Here is a 22,714-nt window from a genome sequence, read left to right on the forward strand (position 1 = left end):
GTTTATAAATGTTTATAATTTGATAACACATGAAACAATATTTTTAAACCATTTTACTTCTGTAAAGTGATGTATTTCTGAGTGACACAGAAAATTTAATAAGATAAAAAAAAGTAGGACGGGGTTTCATTTTACCCAGCAGGATTTGGATTGCATTACAGGTTGTTGGAGGGAAGGGAATGAAGAAAAAGAGGTCTTGGTAACGTAGGAAAGTTGTTTCAGAGTTGGAGCAACTTATTATTTAATAAAAAATAATTCAATTTGCAATAACGTGCACTGATGAAACATACACAACAAGACTAGGAACGTTTGAAGTACGTAGGGTCAATTTTGATTTCACATCTACAATAATCGTATTTTTTGTCTGAATCAGTGGTGAAAACAAACAATGAGTGACATGATATTTTGGTGGTTGTGTGGTTTCTATTTCTGTCTGAAACCAGTCACACTGGTTAGCCCCGGCCACAGTGAAATATCATTGGTCCAAATTACCATTGCAATGACTTGTTACTGGAAACTTCATGCCCAGTTAGGACACGGTGTAAGCAGTGGTTTTACATAAGCCTCTGGTGAAAGGAGGACAGTGAAGGCAGAGGAGAGAGGCACTGTAGCATTGCAGAGATAGGAAATGACAGTAAGGGTGTCAACATGAATCAGAGAGCGAGACAGTGAATCTACACTGGCCTGAACTGGCTGAGCAATTTGGCATATAGTAGTAAAGAGCTGTTCCAAAAAGCATGCTGGGTACACAATAATAACTAACACAGCTCAGAGCAGCTTGTAACAGCACTGAACTGGGCAACAGAGGTTGTTAATCAGTCTTGATGGAGCCGTGGAGGTGATTGGTGGGCAAGTACACGGGCGCAGTATGGGTGACACAATCGCATGCCGTGAGGGTCAGAGCAGAAGAGGCAAAGCTGTGTGAAGAAAGACAGCGGCCTGCAGTTAAATGATTACTGAAACGATGGGTCTCTCTCTGGGAGGCTAAACGACCATCTGTGATCCTTCCGACAGTCTGGCTTGCTTGCTTCCTCCAGTTCGATTTATCTTTCTTGTCTACCACCTTTTTCCCTTTTGGGTGAATCTCACAAAACCTGTCAAGAACATGTCCAGGTCATATTGCACCCCCAAATCAAAATAAATAAAGTTTAGTTGCAAGAAAACAAGAAAACGAAGCAAGTCTTAGGGCCATTAAAAAAAGACATCATTCTCGTTACAGTAATGACAAAAATAATGATTTGTTATTACAGTGCTTGCATATTTCTCTACCACTGGTTAGGGTTTGTTGAAAACCCCTAACCCTAAAGGGCTGTTCACACCAAACATGTCTGCGCAGTTTTTCAGTTGTTTTATTGTTTTCAGCATCTCATTCAGGGCTGCCGCATTTTTTAGATGCTGTGTCAAGTTAAAAAGAACTTCAACCTTTAAAAAATGTGTCTTGAGACACCTAGTCTGTTCTATTCGTTGTGTCTTGTGTTTTTAGCGCAAGCATGCATTCCGTCTGAACGACCCCTAAGTATTACATTTGTCTAAATAGTTTTTCCTGAACTGCTTGAAGTATAGACTCCATTCAAACTTTCTTTTGTACAGAATTTCAGCCTTTGGAGTGCTATCTATTTTAGTTTTTGTAAACTTTATACTTTTTAAGAAATTGAAGATTAAAGTTAGAAAATTTCCCATTGACTTACATTGCAATGTTCTCCATTTAAAATGTAATGAAAGTGATAATATCGTCTTACCATTTGCATACTGAATTGACCCCTTGCTAAGCTCCACTCACCTTGGTTACCGTTGCTCGCTCTGACAAGCTCTGCAGAACTCCCCATAGGAATGAATGGGAGATTGCCGTGAACTGTGCGTTTTTTTGGCAAAATATTCTTATAAAAGGAATGATAATATACTTAGGTGGACTGGAATGAACAGCGGCATTTTAAAGCATATTTATCTGACATTTTTTGCAAAACAAAATGTCAAATACACATTAATTTGATTGAAAACTGTGGAGACTGTGAATCGAGACAAACGTTTATCAGTCATTTGAAAAGTGAAAAGCGTAATTTAATGGCAATTACACACCTGATAAGATTAGTGTAAGTGAACAGAACTGCTCATAACCTCTCATAACCCACTCACTACAATGTTATGAACTCTTAATTTACTATCACTTTTATTAAGACCTGAATCAATACGTAAATGAATTAATGCTAAATTATAAGCTTTAATTAACCTAAATGTAGGTGTCATTTACATTTTCATTTATGCATTTGGCAGACGCTTTTATGCAAAGCGACTTACAGTGCACTTATTACAGGGACAATGCCCCTGGAGCAACCTGGAGTTAAGTGCCTTGCTCAAGGACACAATGGTGGTGGCTGTGGGGATCAAACCGGCAACCTTCTGGTTACCAGTTCTGTGCTTTAGCATACTCTTCTCGAGATTTATTTAAAGATTTAAGAAAAAAAAAAAAAAAAAGAAACACTGCGTATATCCTCTCTAGGTATCCCATGTCACTATTACAATTGACCCAGCAACAATGTTTGTAAAACATTTAAAAAAAATAAAACAATTCTATAAAATTCAGCATAAACCCCGTAGACTGTTGGAAAAAGGCAATCACTTGTCAGAGAAATGGTGGATGCCAACAGTTGCTAAGATAGCATTGGTCAGAAACACTTTGAAGGCGGGGCTTAGCGAAGGGTCAATTCTGTTTGGTCTTCTTACTTTGAAATTGAATTGTGATTGGTCAAATAACAAGACATGCACCAAGTGTCATGACAACCTGTCCCATAAGCATAATTTTATATATACAGAACTGAAGCCTAAAATCTAAGCCACATCCACACTAATAGGTTTTCATTTGAAAACTCAATTTTACATTTCCTAATGTCATCATTTTCTATGTGCTTACGGAGATTGTTTGCAGTGAAGGAAAACACTGTTCCAGTGTGGACAAGCAGCATAAACATAGCAAAATCAATGTGTTTTCAAACAATAAAGCCATGGCCAGACTAGGCTTTGAGCATGCAAAATTACTCTGGATACTTCAGATATGATGTTGGGCTGAGCTAAGAGGTCAGCGTGTGATGTTTCGATCTTCTATTGGTCACATTAGGGGTCTTTTCATCATACGAATTTGCAGGTGAGAGTTCACCATGTTTATGGTCTCCCGCTTTCTGATGCATGTGAATGTGAGTGAATGGAGCATGAAGTGTTGTGTAACCGCACCTTTAGCTTATCTAAAAGTATTAACACTATTCTTTTGGTGCCTGGGTAGCTCAGCAAGTAAAGACGCTGATTACCACACCTGGAGTCACAATATGGAATCCAGGGCGTGCTGAGTGACTCCAGTCAGGCTTCCTACACAACCAATTGGCCCGGTTGCTAGGGTGGGTAGGGTCACGTTGGGTTAACCTCTTCGTGGTTGCTATAATGTGGTTCTCACTCTCGGTGGGGCGCGTGGCGAGTTGTGCGTGGATGTCGCGGAGAATAGCTGAAGCCTCCACACGTGCTAGGTCTCCGCGGTAACGCGCTCAACAAGCCACGTGATAAGATGCGCGGATTGATGGTCTCAGACGCGGAGGCAACTGAGAATCGTCCTCTGCCACCTGGATTGAGGCGAGTCACTACAGCACCACGAGAACCTAGAGCGCATCGGAAATTGGGCATACCAAATTGGGGAGAAAAAAAGGGGAGAAAAATCCAAAAAACAAAAACTATTCTTTTACTGCACTGGTATTTCCTTTTAAAAAATACAAAAATCATGGTATTACAGTCATTTCAGTTTTTTTCTTTGGAATTAAAACATCCAGAGCATTACAGTAAGGACAACTTGGGGAGAAAATGTGCTTAACTACAAGTATATAATGTCACAATGCAAAAAATCTTAATGGCCCCAAAACAGGCTTCATTTTCTTTATGCAAAAAAATATATAATTTACTATTTATTTTCTTTTGTTTTTAAGATAAAATGTGGCCTGGATGCATTTTCATGAGTTTCACACCATTATCTCTTGCTTGCTGCCATTTTCTAATCACTCTATTGCTCTTTAATTTCCTCTATTGTTTATTTCCTATGCTGACAATCATAGCCATGCTGATTCTTGCTTGATAGCTATCTTAGCTCTCGTGCTGTGATGGCTGATTATCATATTAAACTTGATCCACAGAGTGACAGATGCCCCCACAGATTGAGAAGAGCTGCAGCCCCATTGGCATTTATTGAAGCCTGAATAATAGGAGAAAATGCAGATAGAGGGTTTTATGAGGAACTAGCGACCTCCTGCAGTTTATTAGTTATCTGATGTGAAGCTAGACTGTAGCTCCAGTGACACAAAGGAAAAAAGAATCAGAAATGGTGAGGAAAAAACAGGGCAATTATAAATAGCACCACTGAGACAAAGGGAAAGGCCAAACACAACAGAGAGAGAGAGAAACGCAACACAATCGATTCTTGCACAACCAGGTATTCCTCTTTAATTCAAACCACTGGAATCATACAAAGCAAATTAATGTTTGGTCTCCAAAAGCCTGAATCTCACAAAGTCACAATTCAACCCCAAATCAAAAGAAATTCTATTTTGCAATAATAAAATGAAGCCTGTTTTTGGTCCATTATGAGTTTTTGCATTGTGACATTTTCATAATAAGAACATTTTGGGAAAATGTGCTCAATCATAAAAATGCCACAAAGCAAAAAATCCTATGGTCCTATAAACAGGCTGCATTTTCTTTAAGCAAAATATAGTTGATTATTTTGGGGTTAAATATGACTGTAACCTGTTTATGAGATTCAAAAGAATAAATCTCTAGAAGCACACAAACACAAGGGAGCCTGCATTTGAATAAACTGTCGCATTTACAAGCTTAGAGAAACCGTGTGCAGAAACTACAGATAATACGATTTTAGTGGCCATGTTCATAACAATAAAGCATTAGCTTTATATCACAACTGTGTGAAAATACATATTGCTGGGCTATTTATAAACAAGCTAGGTTTACATCAGCTGTACAGTGTTTGCACAACCTTAAAACACCAAAATAACATTATCCGACCAGTTTGTCTTAGTAAGAGACATAGGAGTCCTATTGAAACTATACTCTCTTGAATAGTTCTTAGAAAACTAGGGCCATATTTTTAGATGTAGCCCATATAAACACAACCATGTACAATCACACCTCTTAACAGTTAAAAACAAGACATCAGAAGTCATTCAACAAACAGTTCAGCAAAACATTTGCTATATTCTGCAAGTCAATGTTCAAAATAGATCAGATACTGTAGATATTAGAAACTAATTCAAGAGAGCAGGAAAAGAAAGATATGATGCAGTTCAAATGACACAAATAAACAAAATAAACTTAAAATTGATAGACATAGGGTAAAAGGGGGAAAAAAGTACTGAAAAATGACGTGAATGACACTTTTCTCTCCTCTTTCCTAATTAATTATGGGACACATTCATTTATCAAAATGGGCTTGTATTTCACTGAAGCAATGACGCACACTTTACTCTCAGTACAACTGTCAAGCCTGAAATGTAGAAATTCTAAAAATTATCCACAAATATAAAAAACACTGTACCATTATTGTTTTGAAAGAAAATTTGGTCATTTACTTAAACACATCTGAGCTTTCCTTCATAAAAACGCAAAAAGAGATATTTAGCAGAATGTCCTGGCTCCTCTTTTTAATATGATGAAAGTGAATACTGGGGCTGTCAAAAAATGACAAAAAAGCAGCATAAAAGTAGTCCATGCAATTTGGAGCACGAAAGCCCCAGTCCCTATTCACTTTCATTGTATGGAAAAGAGCAGCATGAACATTTGTCCTAATATCCTTTTTTGTGCTCGACTGAAGAAAGAAATCACATGGGTTTAGAGCAACATTAGTGTAAGTGACATCATTTTCACTTTTGGGTGACAGTTTCTTGAAGGATCAGAAATTGAAAATTAAAGTTTGACTGATAAATAAGAGTTTGACACAAATGTATGCATTTAGAGATGAATTCATTTGTTAGAGTCTTAAAATAAAAATCTAAATCATTGCATCTATGTTTTCGGTATAATCTATATGTCCTAACTCTCTGGGATCTTTTGATTCTCTAAAATTTAACCAAAATATTGTGCTATATGCGTTCAAACTACAGCTCACTGTCAGCAGCATGTGTAGAGTTTCAATGAGGTCAGAATTTGAAGCAAGTTACGCTCTCATCTACAAAGAAGTGAGACAAACTAGCTACTTGCTTACTGAGCATAAAAGTGCATATTACTACATGCTTCATCAAAATATGCCAGCAATAATCTGATTGACTGTTATCTAGGAAAGATAACAAAATATTTCAGCACAGCGACTAGACCTATGATTACGTATTTCAATAAATATAGAATTATCAGCTTCATACACAAATTAATAATTTAGTGTTCAAACAATAAATAACACACTATTTCACAACACAGAAATGCCATGTCTTCCCACAATGAAGAGCCATTTTACAAAAGTCAATATTGAAGCAATAATTTCACCCTACAATACATTCTTTCAGCATCTCTGACATGGGGAAAACTGAACACTTGGGAACACTTCTGCCGAAACATATGCTACGCAAGTACGTGAACGCAAACGCTTCTAGCTACGCATGCTCAATTGCAAAAAATACACGTTGTTACATTCCAAAATGTGTTAGAATGCAATTAATTCTCAGCATGGCCAGATGAGGTGCTATACAGTAGCAAGAAAAAGTATGTGAACCCTTTGGAATTAGGTGGTTTTATGGTTTGGCATTAATTGGTCACAAAATGTGATCTCATCTTCATCAAAGTCACAAGTATAGACAAACACAATGTGCTTTAGCTAACAACACACAAACAATTATAATCTCTCATGTCTTTACTAAGCACATCCAATTAAACATTCACAGTGCTGTGGAAAAAGTAAGTAAACCCTTGGATTTAATAACTGGTTGATCCTCCTTTGGCAACAATAACCTCAACCAAGCGTTTCCGGTAGCTGCAGATTAGACCTGCACAATGTTCAGAAGGAATTTTAGACCATTCTTCCTTACAGAACTTCTTCAGCTCAGCCATATTCTTATGATATCTGGTGTAAACGGCTCACTTGAGGTCATTCCACAGCATCTCTATTGGGTTAAGATCTGGGCTCTGACTGAGTCACTCCAAAAGGTGGATTTTCTTTTTTTTAAGCCATTCTGTAGTGAATCATTGTCCTGCTGCATCACACAACTTCTACTGAGCTTCAGTTGGCGCACAGCCACCCTGACATTATTCTGTAGGATATCTTGATATACTTGGGAATTCATTTTTCCCCTTGATGATGGCAAGTGGTCCAGGCCCCGAAGCAGCAAAGCAGCCCCAAATCATGATGCTCCCTCCACCATACTTCACCACTGGGATGATGTTTTTATGTTGGTATGCGGTTTCTTTTTATGCCACATGCAGTGCTGCGTGTTCTTCCCAGACAATTCAACCTTAGTTTCATCAGTCCACAAAACATTTATCCAGTAGTGTTTTGGAGTGTCAAGGTGGTCTTTGGCAAACTTCAGGTGCACAGCAATGCATTTTTTGGAAAGCAGCGGCTTCCTTCGTGATGTCCTGCCACAGACACCATGCCTGTTTAATGTTTTCCGTATAGTAGACTCATGAACAGAGATGTTAACCAGTTCCATTGATTCCTTCAAGTCATTAACGGTCACTCTAGGGTTCTATTTGTTAACCTAATTGAGCATTCTGCGGTGGTCCCTTTTAGTCATCATTGCTGGACGGCCACTTCTAGGGAGAGTAGCCACAGAACTAAATCGTCTCCATTTATACACAATTTGTCTAACTGTGCACAGATGAATATCTAAACTCTTCGAGATAACTTTGTAACCCATTCCAGATTAATGCAAAGCACCAATTCTTGATCGTAGGTCTTCTGAAATCTCTTTTTTGCAAGACACGGTCCACTTCAGCAGATGCTTCTTGTGAATAGCAAACTCAAAATGTTTGAGTGCTTTTTATAAGTCAAAGTAGCTCTAACTCACACCTACAATCTCGTTTCATTAATTGGATGCCAGGTTTGCCAACTCCTAACTCTAATTAGCTTTGTTGATGTCATTAGCCTAGGGGTTCACATACTTTTTTCCAACCTACACTGTGAATGTTTGAATGATGTATTCAATATGTTCAAGATATTGAACTTAAATTTATATTTATATTTAAATTTATATGTTATTAATTTAAAAAAAGATTGTGTTTGTTCATTATTGACTTGATTATTGAGATCAAACCAGATTTGAAGACAAATTTATGCATAAATGCTGGTAATTCCAAAGGGTTCACATACTTTTTCTTGCCACTGTATATGAGCATAAACTTTATTAGTGTACCGCGATGGCAAAGAAACAGTATGAAGAGAAGTTTAGTTAAACTTTCTAAACATTTATAGCCAGACTGAATTATAACACATCCAGTTTAATGTCTCAGATATTTGTCAACTCTATCACATTGGACAAACAGATAGCCCTGCCCAAAACTCAAGCTTTTAGTTGAACCAATATTGCAAAGTTGAGCTGCTCAAACAAAACAGATTGCAATTCCATTTTGTGCTAGTAGTGCATAAATGAGACAATGTCGCTTTATGTACAACGGAACTGTGTGCTAGCAATGCGTTTGCTAAGCATTCGCGAATGCGTACATGCGTAAAGTATGTTTCTAGCCTTGGGTTTCAGAGAAGAAACAAATGAGTTAACAATACTGATATATACATTTCTAAACTATATTATAAAAGTTCCTTTGGGTAAACTGAGTGAATGTGAAAATTGGTGTAACATTTAATAAAGTAACATTTGTAATCTATTTTTAAATATTCAATATATTATTTTACAATGTTCAATACTTTTGTATAGAAATCAAATAACTTATCCACATCTTCAGTTACTAAATTTGGCAGTGTAACCTGCAAAGAGAGAATTTATCTGTTGTACAATACAGTTTTAAATAATAGATGGAATGTTTTAAAAATCACAATTAATAATTTCAAAATAATCAGTACACCATTATTGTTTCTGTAATACTTGTTTCTTTTAAAAAGCAATGTTTTTGGCAAATTTTAAGAGCAAAATGATAACACAACAGAACTGACTTGAGTCTTTAGTACACTATATTCTTTTTCTTATTGATCAAATACAGGTGTTTGTTTAGGACAAAGAGGGAGTGTTCAGGTAGGTTAATGTGAGTGTGTGCACGTTTACAGTATGGTAGACGTGTTGTGTTTCCCCAGACTCAGATTTACTATACTGTTGACCTATCTTGTGACTAATACATGGGAAAATGGTTGTAATATTGAATTTCCAAGCCTCAGATCTGTGCTTTGTGAAGCAGAATACCGTCTGGAATGGTGACATGGGGTTTTTGGGGCTGGGGGGTGGGGTGTTCATCCTTGCACTGAGGCTCTAAGGCTCCCAGTCGTCATCATGGTGCTGAGAGGCGATGATGACCACCACGGTGAGGATGGTGCAGAGCACGATGGAGGCGATGCCCACAGCCAGACTGATGAAAGAGAAGTTACGTGCCTCACGCGAGGCGATCTCTGCCGTAACCATGTCGCCCCGAGCAACAGCAGTACGCACCTGAACAATTACGTAAAAACCTGGATTAGAGTTATAGCTTAGACAGATTTAAGGATATATGGGATGTACATGACAACGACGGTGATGATGAGGATGGTGCAGAGCACAATGAAGGCAATTACATCCAGGCTATTTAATGGCTGATGCTGATATCGATATTTAGAGACCAGAGTGGCCAATATAATGCAGATTTATTTAATGATAAAAATAAAACTTGCTGTTAATAGATTTTGACACAAGGAGGAACCATACTTCTCTTTGTCGGCAGGCCTTTAATGCAATGCTGATAATCTACTAATGACCAAATATCTGCCAATTAATCACTCTGGCCGATATATCAGTCAATGGCCAATGCCGATATGGATATCTAGAGATCAAGGTGGCCTATATAATGCCGATATATTTAATGATAACTAACAAGACGTCCAAAAATTTGCTGTTGTAAGATTTTGACACAAGGAGAAACTAACACTTAATTATCGGCAGGCCTTCAATGCAATGGCAATAATCTCAAAATGACCAAATATCAGCCGATTAATCGGTCTGGCCGATATGGATATCTAGAGATCAAAGTGGCCTATTTAATGCAGATATATTTAATGATAACAAAACAGATGTCCACAAATTTGCTGTTGTAAGATTTTGACACAAAATGAAACTAACACTTTTTTTTTTATTAGCAGGCTTTTAATGCAATGCCAATCATCTCAAAATGACCAGACATCAGCCGATTAATCGGTCTGGCCGATATCGATATCTAGATATCAAAGTGACCTATTTAATGCTGATATATTTAATGAAAACAAATAAGATTTCTACAAATTTACTGTTGACAGATTTTAACACAAAATGAAACTTACACTTTTATTTATTGGCAGGCTTCAATACAGTGCTGATAATCTTAAAATTACCAAATATTAGCCGATTAATCGGTCTGGCCTATATATTGGTCAATGGCTGATGCCGATATCGATATCTAGAGATCAAAGTGGCAAATATAATGCAGATATATTTAATGATAACAAATAAAATGTCTACAGATTTGCTGTCGAAAGATTTTGACACAAGGACGAACTAACACTTCAGTTAGTGGTAGGACATCAGCGCAATGCTGCTAATCTCAAAATGACCAAATATCAGCCAATTATTCTGTCTGATTTATATATCGGTCTATGGCTGATACATATATCGATATCAAGAGATCGGAGTGGCCAATATAATGCTAATATATTTAATGATAACAACTAAGACATTCACAAATTTGCTGTTGATAGATTTTAACACAAGGAGAAACTAACAATTCTACCAATCGGCAGGCCTTTAATGCAATGCTGATAATCTCCAAATGACCAAATATTTGCAGATTAATCAGTGTGGCTGATACATCGGTCAGCAGCCGATGCAATACAAATATCTAGAGATCAAAGTGGCTTATATAATGCCGATATACTGAATAATAACAAATAAGCTGTCCACAAATTTGCTGTCGACAGATTTTAACACAAGGAGAAACTAACACTTCAATGCAATGCCAATAATCTCAAAATGACCAAATATCGGCCGATTACTCTAGTCTAAATTTTTGACACGAAAAACATGCCCCACAACACTTTTAAATTAAAAAATACATCTCTAAGAACTTTGCAATACTGAACTCTGTAATTATATTTGTCATTATTTGTTCAATGCCGACAAAAACCATCACTGAGTGCAATTTGCTTTCTAACTTTTTTTAGGGAATGACAAAAATTTGGCATCAGACTCACAAAGTTTAGGTGCGAATTTGTTTTTGCGAATATTTAATACTGTACTTCTGTATCATTCAGATGCATCAGACTTGGTGTAAACAGCCTTTAACACAAAACAAAAAATAATATACGTTAGATGATTCATTCGTCATCCTCATTTCCATGGCATTAGCGCTGTGTCTGGGCCAACTGGCTCACTCACCTGCACGGCTTTGATGATGGCGATTATTCCTGTGGGCCAGAAGCAGCAGACAGTGGTGAGGACGGCGATGGGCAAGTAGTCGTGAGGTGGACGGCGAGGCTCCATCAGAGCAATGCCAGAGGGCATCTGCATCATCTGACCAGGGGCCACACCTGAATGATGGGCACTGTTCGGCAGGTAAGGCTGTGCCTAGGAAAAGGAAACAAACAGAAGAGAAGAGAGAGAAGAACATTAAAGCTCACAGACATATATTTAATGTTTTCTGATTCAGAAGATGATCTCACCTTATAGACATCTTAAAGCAGGTTATAACTTTTTATCACACCTGCAAATGGTGGGTGGATTGAGAAAATTTACTAGCCACATTTTTTTTTTTTTTTTTTTTAACCAGCCATGAAACTGTATTTTGCATTATTTCCTTAATGTATACATTTTGTCATTGTGACAACATAATTATTTAAGGGACCCAACCTTTCACAGTATGATAAGGTGATTTTTATAGTAAATCTTTAAGATTTACTTTTTAATCTTTAATCTTAAAGTGTTTAGGTGCCAGTAAGTTGCAATGTGTCATCTCAAGCTAAACTAATACATTTTAATAGGTTATTTAAGATATAATGATGCCCTTAGAAACAACAGGATTCACAGTTTTATAGTTTAATTTGACATTACAAGCCTTGTGCTCAAGAAACTACATGCTGCTTCTTAGAAAGATAAATTAATGCTGATTTGTCTACAAATATATATACTATCAAAATCATGGTGACATTTTAAGATCATCATCTTCAAAAAACATGACTTAATATAAGATAAAGTGATAAAAAAGAGGAGACTTTTGCTTTTCTTTGAGGAGTTCACTTTCTGAAACGATATTTTTTTTTTTACTATAAAAAGGAAAAATATATATTATGCTAACAGGGTTGACGCATAACCTGGGGACATTAATTCAAGTCTTCGTAATAATACATTGTCAATTAAAATCTAAAAATATATAGTCAGAGAAAGACAAAATGCTAGCTTTAATTTCCATATATTTTGTTTTCATCAAAATGTGCATATTTCCTAATATATCAAGTTGCAAACAGGGTTGGGGACAAGCCAAAAAAAGGCATCCTCATGATTAAAGAAAAAAAAATGGATTTTTGTTGATATGTTAAGCAAAATATCTACCGTATATTAAAATATTGCAAGTTGTGATCAACTATTTTTAAATTCACATAGGCCTATATATAAAGGACACAAATGGCACACATTTTGTAGAATGTCTCAATTGTTATTTTATATATATTTTTTCTCATATTGTTATTTTCATTGGGATCAACACTAGGAATATGTCACCACATGAAGTTCTAGGGTTGCAAATAAAAAATAAAAAATCTTAATCGACAACATTAAACGTTCATTTAATCATTAACAATGGCAATAATAAACAGTAAGCGGTGAACAGCTTTAAACTCAATCAAAGCTTTATTTGGTTCAAATAAAGTTTGATTTTGACTCACCAACCGTTCTAAATCTTATTTAAAAATTTCAACATTGTATCGGAGAAAAACTGCTAACCGTACAATCAGGTAGTGGGGAGTATGAATCTGGAGGGGAGTCAGATTTCGGCACAACATCTGCGAGAACTGATGTGAATTGATACTTTTACTCCGATAAATTTCTCCAGACCCTTTCATTACTTTTGCGACTGAACACTTAAAAAAAAAAAATAACAGCAGTAGGTGTAAAAATGCATGCAGATCGACGATAGTGATGTGTGATTCTTTGAGTCGAATCTTTTAAATTTGATTCCTTTGAACTGAACAAAAAGATTCAAAAAGCGGTCTGAATGATTCGTTTTGAGAATCACGAATCTGAATCAAAATCAGATTACGTGTTCTGTCGTCTGTCTCCACTGGGGAAGACGAAAAACTGCTCATTTGAGTTGAATTACTAATTAATTTGATAAGTTTAGGCTTAAACGTTATGAAAGCTGTTAAATAATGAAGTTATGTGCGATCAGTGTCCCGCCTTTCCTGGAGACCTGTTCATATAAAAGTCAATCACATGCATTTACATTTTACATTTAAACAAGGTATGATGTGTGTGAATAATTACCAGCGCTCATGAAAATGTCCAACAATAATTCTTATATTTTATGAAGATGTGAATGGTCTTTGCCGAAGCAAAGTTTTCTGGTGGTTGCTAAAGTGTTATATTTGCTTTGTAGCACATTTATGCTACAGTATGTGGTAACTAGGGTTTTCTGGATAGTTGCTAGGGTATGCTATGCAGTTGTCAAGGTGATCTCTGCTGTGTGTTTTGGCGCGTTGCTAGAGTATGTGGTTGCCAGGTTGTTACTATGCTGTTGCTAAGTTGTTTTCTGTGTTTTTTCACATTTATAACACTGCACGTGCAAGCTATCTATTTATCTAATTAAATCGCAACTTTTGCTGTTAAATAATCTCACTAGGACATGACGTGATTTTAATCTGTGCGCTGAGTGTTTACGTAAAGAAATTCATACGTCAGATGGTATCGGTTTTTGATATTGGAGCATTTTTACGAGTACCAGTACATGAGTGCGGTATCGGGTCCGATACCGATACCATTATCAGTATCGGTGCATACATGAATTTGTAGCAACTTACCTGAATAATTACACGTGCATTTTTTGACACAACTTTTTAAGATAATCACCCCCTTGAGTACTGAGGTTGTCACTGCCACACTAACGCAAAGATTACATGTTGGCATTGCGTTGGCTAAGTGTTTGGCTCTGAATTCAGGTACTTGTGTGAAGTATGCTTCAAGCCCTACTGATCTGTTCTATTGACTGTTAGAATATCTTTGATTTCATTTGCTCACTTCCATGCCATTAAAAGAAAGCCCACTCACCCCTGCTCCTATCGGATAGACGGGCACATATGCCGTGCAGGGCTGCAGCTGGAGGGGGTATCCTGGATGTAAATAGCCCACTGGAGGATGAGGAACGGTGCCTCCTGGTCCATGCGTCTGCACTGTGTAGCTGTTCGGAGCTCCCTGGGGCCCAAGGGTCCCACAGTGGAACTGGGTCTCCTGCAGGTACCCATTTGATCCAGGTGGAGGAGGGGGAGGGGGATAATTAGGCTGCGGGCCACAGCCAGGTGGAGGAGGATGTGGGGGCATGTTGGGGTCCTGGGTAGGGAGATAGGGAGGTGGAGCCATCTGTGACATCTGCTGAGACATGGCTTGCCTCCCTGCCGCCTCCTCCAATCCTGAGCCACAAGAGATTAAGTGTCATACACCACGAATAAAGAGTATTAGACAAATACTTATTAAAGTAAGGCCTTGAAATAGATGAAAATGAACAAAACACAAATATTAGGGAAAAGAATGGAAGATTTAATGCATACAGAGGAACAGTACAGTTTCTAAGGAAAAACATACAACCATTGCACCATAGACTTCCATTGTAAGTGCAATTCTATCAACATGTTTGTTTGCTTTTTACAAACTGCACTATAAGCTCTGATGTTGTTTTAACCCAAATAAACTGAGTACAATAAACATAAATCCTACTTAAGTGTTTTGAGTTAGGTGGATGATTTTCATGATTTCTCTCATTCTACTTGAATTTTAGAGTTCAAATAATTTATCTAAACTTATTTTAGTCTGTTACCAATGGCAACGAATCGAACTAGATTTGTAATAATATGAAAAAGCTTTTTTTGAGCTGACACAACTTACAACTTTCAAGTCAACTTAACATGTTAAGATGTCACTGTATCAATTTGTATACATAAGTTGAATTAACAAGTGTATTTGCCACTTTAACTCAAAAACGTATGTTGAATCAACTACATTCAGAGCCAGGTAACTTCACATCATTTATCGCAAGATCTTCAATACTAAGAAATTTGCATTACTTTGAATCTAAACACATGTTAGACAAACAGTATCACCCTAAATGCTATATCAACTAGCTTAACAAGGCTGTCTGAACAAACTATTTAATACTGAATAATGTTGCTGATTTGTCAGCTCCCAGCATGCACTGCACCATTAAATTTTATGGTTGCGATTATATGCTACATTATAATATTTTTTGCTTATTATATGCTTTTTTTATTATTGTTTTTGTCATTACTGTTAGTTAATGGTTGTGTGGTGATGTTCAGAGCTCATCTTTTTAATGATGTTTGTTGATTGTCACCATTACTGAGATTTGTCAAGTGTTGAGGTCTATGTGCCTCCCTAACTAGATATTACATGCTGCATTTGCTTTGCAAGATGCTCACGCATTGAGGCAAAGCTTGTACTGTGTACTTCACATAAAGTATACAGCTAAAGTACAACAGTGCTAAAAACAAGATTAAGTTTATGTTATTTGAACAAAACAGGTCAAGTCCACATTACTTAAATCAATGGTTTTGTCAATTGTTTTATCTGTTGTCTCAACACTGCTTTTTATGTTGAACAAATTGATATTTTTATATCAATGTAACTTGAGTCAAAGCAGAAAGATAAACACAACTAAGTTGAGTCAACACAAATTTTGTACCTCCGAAAAATTGACTTTTTAGGGCAACGAGTTTCCATAAAATGTTTAAGTTACATGAACATGTCCAGGTTTACAGTGTGAGGGATGACTTGAAATTCATTAGATTAATTTTCTGTGGTAATAAGCCCTTTTTTTTACTGTAAATTCTCCTCTCTGCCCAGTTGTTGGCGATATGCACAAAGAATGCAAATCGGCAAAAACAAAAAAGAAGAATGTGAAAGTGAAATTGCCGATTTATTGTAAAAAAAAAAAAAAGGACTTAAGCATTGACCTGTTTCTCACCCACACCTACCATTTACTCAATTTCATGGTGTTTTCGTGGAACGCAAAAGGACGAATTCTGAAGAATCTTTATGCAGCTCTTTTCCATAGAACGACAGTTTGTTGCACACTAGGGATGGGCATTTTGGTCATTTTGTCTACTCACGTACTCGGACCAATTACTCGAGTACTTGTCGAGTACTCGAGGGGCAATTACATGTTCATAACTGTATATATAATATAACATGTCTGACAAACATCTATGGCTGCTGCATTGCGTCTTGTTGTTCCAGTGTATTGTCTATTAATTATTATAGGATTTTATAAAATAGTATGTTACAAAATGTACAAAAGATTGCATAATCAAAATATAATGCATCATATTTTGTCATTATGTGAAGATTTTCTGTCCAACTCTGAAAGAATGTGCCCAACGCACATCTGTCTGTTCTTCCTTCAGGTTACAGTAGTAATCTTAGTAAGCATGCACCAGTTTTTTTTAGTGACTGTCTGAACCGTCTATTTTCAAATAACAGGAGATGCCATATCCATTGCGTTTTAATATGCTTGTTAATTTGAAGTTCAGTTTGAAGACGCTGCATTGTGTTCCATTTAGCTGCGTTCAGTCTAGCTTTGTCTAGCTGTTTGAAACACTCGCCTGCTGTATATGCGCTGCTTCAGCGCGTTGAGTCCACTGCCACACGCGCCTGGTGTGTGTCCCCCCCCCCCAAATGTTCACTCTTGTGAGGAAAGCCGCGATGCTCTGTATTGTTGTTGCTGTGATTCATGAAGCGTTCCATTCAACTCGGAGAGTCTGAATTTCCACCTTTCAACTGGGGAAAGTGCAACGGAATGACACTTTATATTGGACATCTAACTTGAAAACTCGTGCAGAAATCTTCAACTCCCATTTCGTCGAGATGCAGGTGTGTTACTTCACGCAGGGCAGGGATGTTTACAGTCAGTGACAAACATTTACTTTTATTAAATGATATCCATTAACGAGCCAAAATTCTTACATGAAATGATAATAAAACAGGTTTAGACGGTTAATTACACGGTTAATTACACTCTCTTTTGATTATCGTAACGATAGCATTGCAGTGTTGTATCAGTTTGGTTGCTAAGAGACGTTTCTGATAATCAATGTACCCCTCAAAACCACAATGTAATCAATCTCAAGATTAAAATTAAGCTCTCTCTTTGTTTGTGTGATTAGTTGTCAGGTAATTGTCACTGGATTTCGAATTAAGTGAAAAGTCACATCATGCGTGATCACTATCGATCATCGTTTTCATGATCGATCATTGCTGCCACGTCCGAGTACCCGAGTCCTTGTGCCCATCCCTATTGCACACCACCTCTCAAATCTCATTCTTCATATTCAAACTGGCACGCCTCAGTTACGCATGAAAAAACAAATGCCGTTTGGTTTCAGTGACAACTTCTGAATCTGAATGTGCATAAGATTTCAGTGAAAGAAAGATTTTCACAGAATAACGACTTACATTTTTAGTCCGTTCCTCACACAAAGGTATCGTATGGCTTCAGTGGAATATATTGTACAAGTTGTATGGACTACTTTTATGTGATTTTTTTGTCCTTTTAGGAGCTTGAAGGCCATGGTCAATAGTCGTTGTAAGAGCTGTGCAAATATTTTTCAAAAATTCTCCTTTTGTGTTCCAAAGAAAAAGTAGCATACAGGTTTGAAACCACATGAGGGTGAGTAAATGATGACAGAATTTTTGGGTGAACTGTTCCTCGTATTGGATGTATAACTTGTATTGAATATGGAATATTCCTTTCAAGGAAAGATTTAATGAAATGAACATCAGCTCATGTCAATGGAAAGAGTTTAGTTCAGTGTATGTGAGTGTTAAGGGACTAAATCATTATGCAATCGTCCACAATGTCATCACACTAATATAGTTCAGGATGAGATGGGGGGATTTCAGGCACTGCAGTTCATATTTAATTAGTTGGTGGAGAAAGAAAGAGACACACACAGCAAATAAGGGTGCAGATCTGCCTTTTGAGCATATCTAAATAAATGACCATGTCAAACACACTAAAGATGAAGTATATGAAGGAATGAATATGAATCATTAATATACCTTCATTGTTTGTCTAAATGGGTTGACAAAGAGGTGAGAAGGGATACACAGTCTTTATATAACACGAAGGAATGAGAATAGTTAGAATAATTTATATATAAAGCACATCTGCATATAATTTCACACCATCACTATTTTAAGAGATTCACCCATCCACCTCACAGCACGCTGAATCACGGACCCAAGGGACCTGCCGACTGAAATAGGGCCCTACAGCCCTCATGCAACACAAATTTAAACATACACCCCCCTATCTGCACATTTGTTTTCTCAAAACTCCACACATCCCGTTTATTTAAGCTGTAGCCTACATGTTTTATGTCACTGTGCAGCGGTGAAGAACGCACACAACGGCTGCGTCTCAAATCATAATGAGCTGCCTACCTGGACAGCATTCACAGGGATCATCAGGGCATTTTGATTCGTAACGCGCCTATGCCCAAATCTGTAGCCTATGATGCCCAAGAACGCTTCACGCGCCCACGATCCGATGCTCAATATGCTATCTAGCTAGGCAGCTCACTAGGATTTGAGACACAACCTGAATGAACGCTGCAGCAGTTCAATACATGATAATAAAAAAAGAGGATGGAGAATGAAAAATCAAACATTATATTCATGAATCATCGGCATAAACATGTCATTGCCTCTTACTCATTTTATACTAATTACATTTTTATTTTTGGAGTCGCCCAGAGGTATAAATTGATTTAATTAGTTGTGACATGAACAAACAGATTAACATAATTTTTTTTACCGTGTTTTTCCGACGACATCGTGTTTATTTATCCGTTTCGGCGATGTTCCGTGTGTCCCTCCAGTAATACCGAGGACAGAAATCAAACCAGTGCGTCTGTCTTTGTGTCAGATCACAACAGACGATGATGATTTCTCCAGGCTAATTATAACGCATCTTCAGATAACAATCCGTATGTGTGCTGAATAAAGGCTGGGTTAATTAGGTGTAAATTCACTGGATGTCTGCTGGTGTTTTTTTTCCACGGTCAGACCGCAACATCCACAGCAGCAGGAGCAAGAAGCAGCAGAAAAACAGGTTTCAACTAACGCACCGAGTTACTGAATTAAGCGCTGTCTTAAAGAGACAGTAGATCTACACAGCAGTGCCCATGTCACACATTTTACATGTAAACACTTAAATAATGACTATATTTATAATACTAATATAGTGTATTTACAAACAGTTCCTCAAAACAATTATTTATTTAATTAATTTTAAGAACCCCTTACGAATAATTACCATGGCAACAATCATTTTCACTGAAATATGACGGTAACTCACTGCAGGTTAAACAGTTGAACTGTGGTAACTTGGAACTTTACCACCACTGTAATAATAAAGACTCTTGAAAGCAAGGGCGTCACTTTGTTTTAAAAAGTGGTGGGGACAGTTATTTGTTGTGGTGGGGTTGGGTATGACGTCATGAACTGGCAAAACGCATGAATATTTATAAGGTTACGTGCAGATAGATAGTGCCAAATAATCTTTCAATGTTTTGATAAATAGTCATTCTTAACAATTCAAGCGCTACAATAAATATTTCCCATATTAATTTGACAACTTGATCCATTCATCCAACACTGTAAGTACTGGGAATTTTTTAGCATAACTTCAGCCAGAATGACTGGTTGGACACATGGTAAATTTTTCGCCTCTAGTGCAAAGAGTTCTGGGTTCTAGTTCGCCCTAATATAACGTTTTATTTGTAATAAACGAAGAATGCATCTGTACAATGGATGTACTGTATATCGTGAGCGGGGACACATCTGTCCGCATTTTGCTTTGCGATTTAACTGGAAAGGAGCACAAGTCAGCAGCGGAGTGATTAGAGCGCGCGTCTCGATGAACGAGAGAACATCGCTGCTCGCCGGCAATTAACGCCACTGATAACAGCCACAATGAGCATGAATCATAACATTAAAAATAAATTCCAGCGCTGGATTGCCACTTAACACACATCAATAAAAGGAAAATAAAAGGAAAACTGGAGATGTTTCTTCTGCATTAGACACTTACCAGACAAAACCTATTTCAAAAAGTGGTGGGGATAAAATCGGCAAGGCAAAATGTGGTAGGGATATGTCCCACCCGTAATTGACACATATATCTGAAAGCTTCTTGCATTGTTTAAAGGAGATTATGGTTTACAGTAGGCTAGTACCATTTTTTAATACTTCAGTGGTATTACTGTAGTAACTATGGTATTTTTGCAAAAATTATGATTAATATGTACATTTTTGTTTAAAGCGATAGTTCACCCAAAAATGAAGATTCTCTCATCATTTACTCACCATCAAGCAATTTTTAATCTGCTGAACACAAAGATTTTTAGAAGAATATTTCAGCTCTGTAGGTCCATACAGTGCAAGTAATTGGTGACCAGAACTTTGCAGGTCCAAAAAGCACATAAAGGAAACATAAAAGTAATCCACAAGACTCCAGTGGTTAAATCCATGTCTTCAGACGTGATATGGTAGGTGTGGGTGAGAAACAGATCAATATTTAAGCCCTTTTTTAATATAAATTATCCTCCTTGTCCAGTAGGGGGCGATATGCACAAAGAATGCAAATCGCCAAAAAACAAAAAAAGAAGAATGTGAAAGTGGAGATTTACCAAAAAAAGGACTTAAATATTGATCTTATTCTCACCCACACCTATTATTTCACTTCATGGATTAAACCACCAGAGTCATATAGATTACTTTTATGCTGCCTTTATATGCTTATTGGAGCTTCAAAGTTCTGGCCAACATTCACTTGCATTGTATAGAGCTGAAATATTCTTCTTAAAATCTTCGTTTGTGTTCAGCAGGGGAACTCTCATGAGTTGACTAACTAAAATTATGTTAACATAATTTTAGTAACTATTTTTATGCCATAATACAAGATACATAACTAGTACTATAATATAATATTAAGAACTATATCAGTTGTTACAAATAAAAAACTGCACTACTGCGGCATTTTTGCACTGAGCCCTCCTTAATTTCTGACCCTGTCCAGGACACATATAAACCATTTCAGTTTGGAAAAACTATTAAAAGATAAAATCCAGATTAACCAAAAAAAAACAAAAAAAACAAAAAACAAACAAACAAACAAAAAAAATAAAAAAAGATCAGATACAGCCAATACTGGATTTGGGATATGAATAATCAACCCAAATCTAAAAATGCATCATTGGCTTCTAATGACAACACAAAGACAAAAATGAAAAACAAAACTTTAGTCCTAAGCATAAAATCATAGTGAACTAGGCCAGGGGTCTTCAACCGGGGGTTCACCAATTACTGTTTGATCTCAATTACTCTTTTTTTTGTTGGATAAAAACATTAAATACATAAAAAAAGAAAAAAATTGCATTAAACAAAAATGCAATATTAAGTTATCTTTCACCAAAGCTAAAGAAGCTACTTTTTTTCTCCAACATCAAAATAAAATGTACAAGTATATCACTATATTCATCAATAATTGTTTTTAATGGCTTTGCAATATAAGCATCATGACAAAGTATGAAAATACATCAACATGGCATTATATGCATGTTATTAGGCCAGGCTTAACATCCAACACTCAATCGTATACAATATGTCTCCCTATCCACTGAGGGGTCCTTGCCCTGAAAACGTTTAAAGACCCCTGAATTAGACCTGTTCACAAAATGGATGAAGCAACGGTTGAAGAGCACTTCTGATATAGCTGATTTTATAGCTGTATTATCAATTACAGTTCATGATTGGTTCCAACATCCATTTCAGATTGAGGTGGGGTGGGGTGTAAATTATTCCTTCCCTCAGACAACTCATAATGTAAACATGCACTCAGTAATTCAAGTACAGTTTCTCATGTCCATATTGTGTACACACCTTTTTAAATCCCATTTCATATGAATCAACACACAAGCACACATTCAGTCTGTTTTATTCTCTCTCAGTGTGTATAGAGTGATGCGGTAAACACAATGTCTCTGCGTATGGCCAGCGAGGCTCTCTCCATCTTGCTGCCCAGGACGGAGTCACCTACAATGCGAGCGGCCTGCCTCACTTCCTTCAGCACCTCATCCAGCCTCTGGATACAGCGCACGATCGTTCCCTCCTGCACGTCTGTCAGCTCAGCAATCTCAGCAAACGGCTACCACACACAAAACACAGTATAAAGTGCAATACAATTCAGTAATCAAGTTTTTCCTCAAATTTGAGCTAACTTGTCTCTATGATAT

At 37.0% G+C, this 22,714-nt stretch overlaps 2 protein-coding genes across 2 annotated transcripts in view; both read right to left on the reverse strand.

Annotated features, from left to right (window-relative positions):
* Window positions 1-4,447: 4,447 nt before the first annotated feature.
* On the reverse strand, window positions 4,448-19,530 carry LOC127425019 (proline-rich transmembrane protein 1-like). The gene is made up of 4 exons (XM_051670606.1): window positions 19,234-19,530; window positions 14,457-14,815; window positions 11,577-11,765; window positions 4,448-9,626 (listed from the first exon to the last, which is right to left on the reverse strand). Exons 1-4 carry the CDS (start codon window positions 19,250-19,252, stop codon window positions 9,450-9,452), a joined length of 744 nt encoding a protein of 247 aa, XP_051526566.1. The 5' UTR covers window positions 19,253-19,530; the 3' UTR covers window positions 4,448-9,449.
* Window positions 19,531-21,955: 2,425 nt separating this feature from the next.
* LOC127424934 (helicase SKI2W-like) overlaps window positions 21,956-22,714 on the reverse strand; it is a 30,393-nt gene continuing 29,634 nt past the window's right edge. Inside the window, exon 29 of the mRNA XM_051670500.1 lies at window positions 21,956-22,626. Coding sequence (XP_051526460.1) covers window positions 22,426-22,626 — 201 coding nt within the window. The 3' untranslated portion in view covers window positions 21,956-22,425. The remainder of the gene's footprint in view (window positions 22,627-22,714) is intronic.

This window comes from Myxocyprinus asiaticus, chromosome 34 (genome assembly GCF_019703515.2).
Source record: "Myxocyprinus asiaticus isolate MX2 ecotype Aquarium Trade chromosome 34, UBuf_Myxa_2, whole genome shotgun sequence".
NCBI lineage: Eukaryota > Metazoa > Chordata > Actinopteri > Cypriniformes > Catostomidae > Myxocyprinus > Myxocyprinus asiaticus.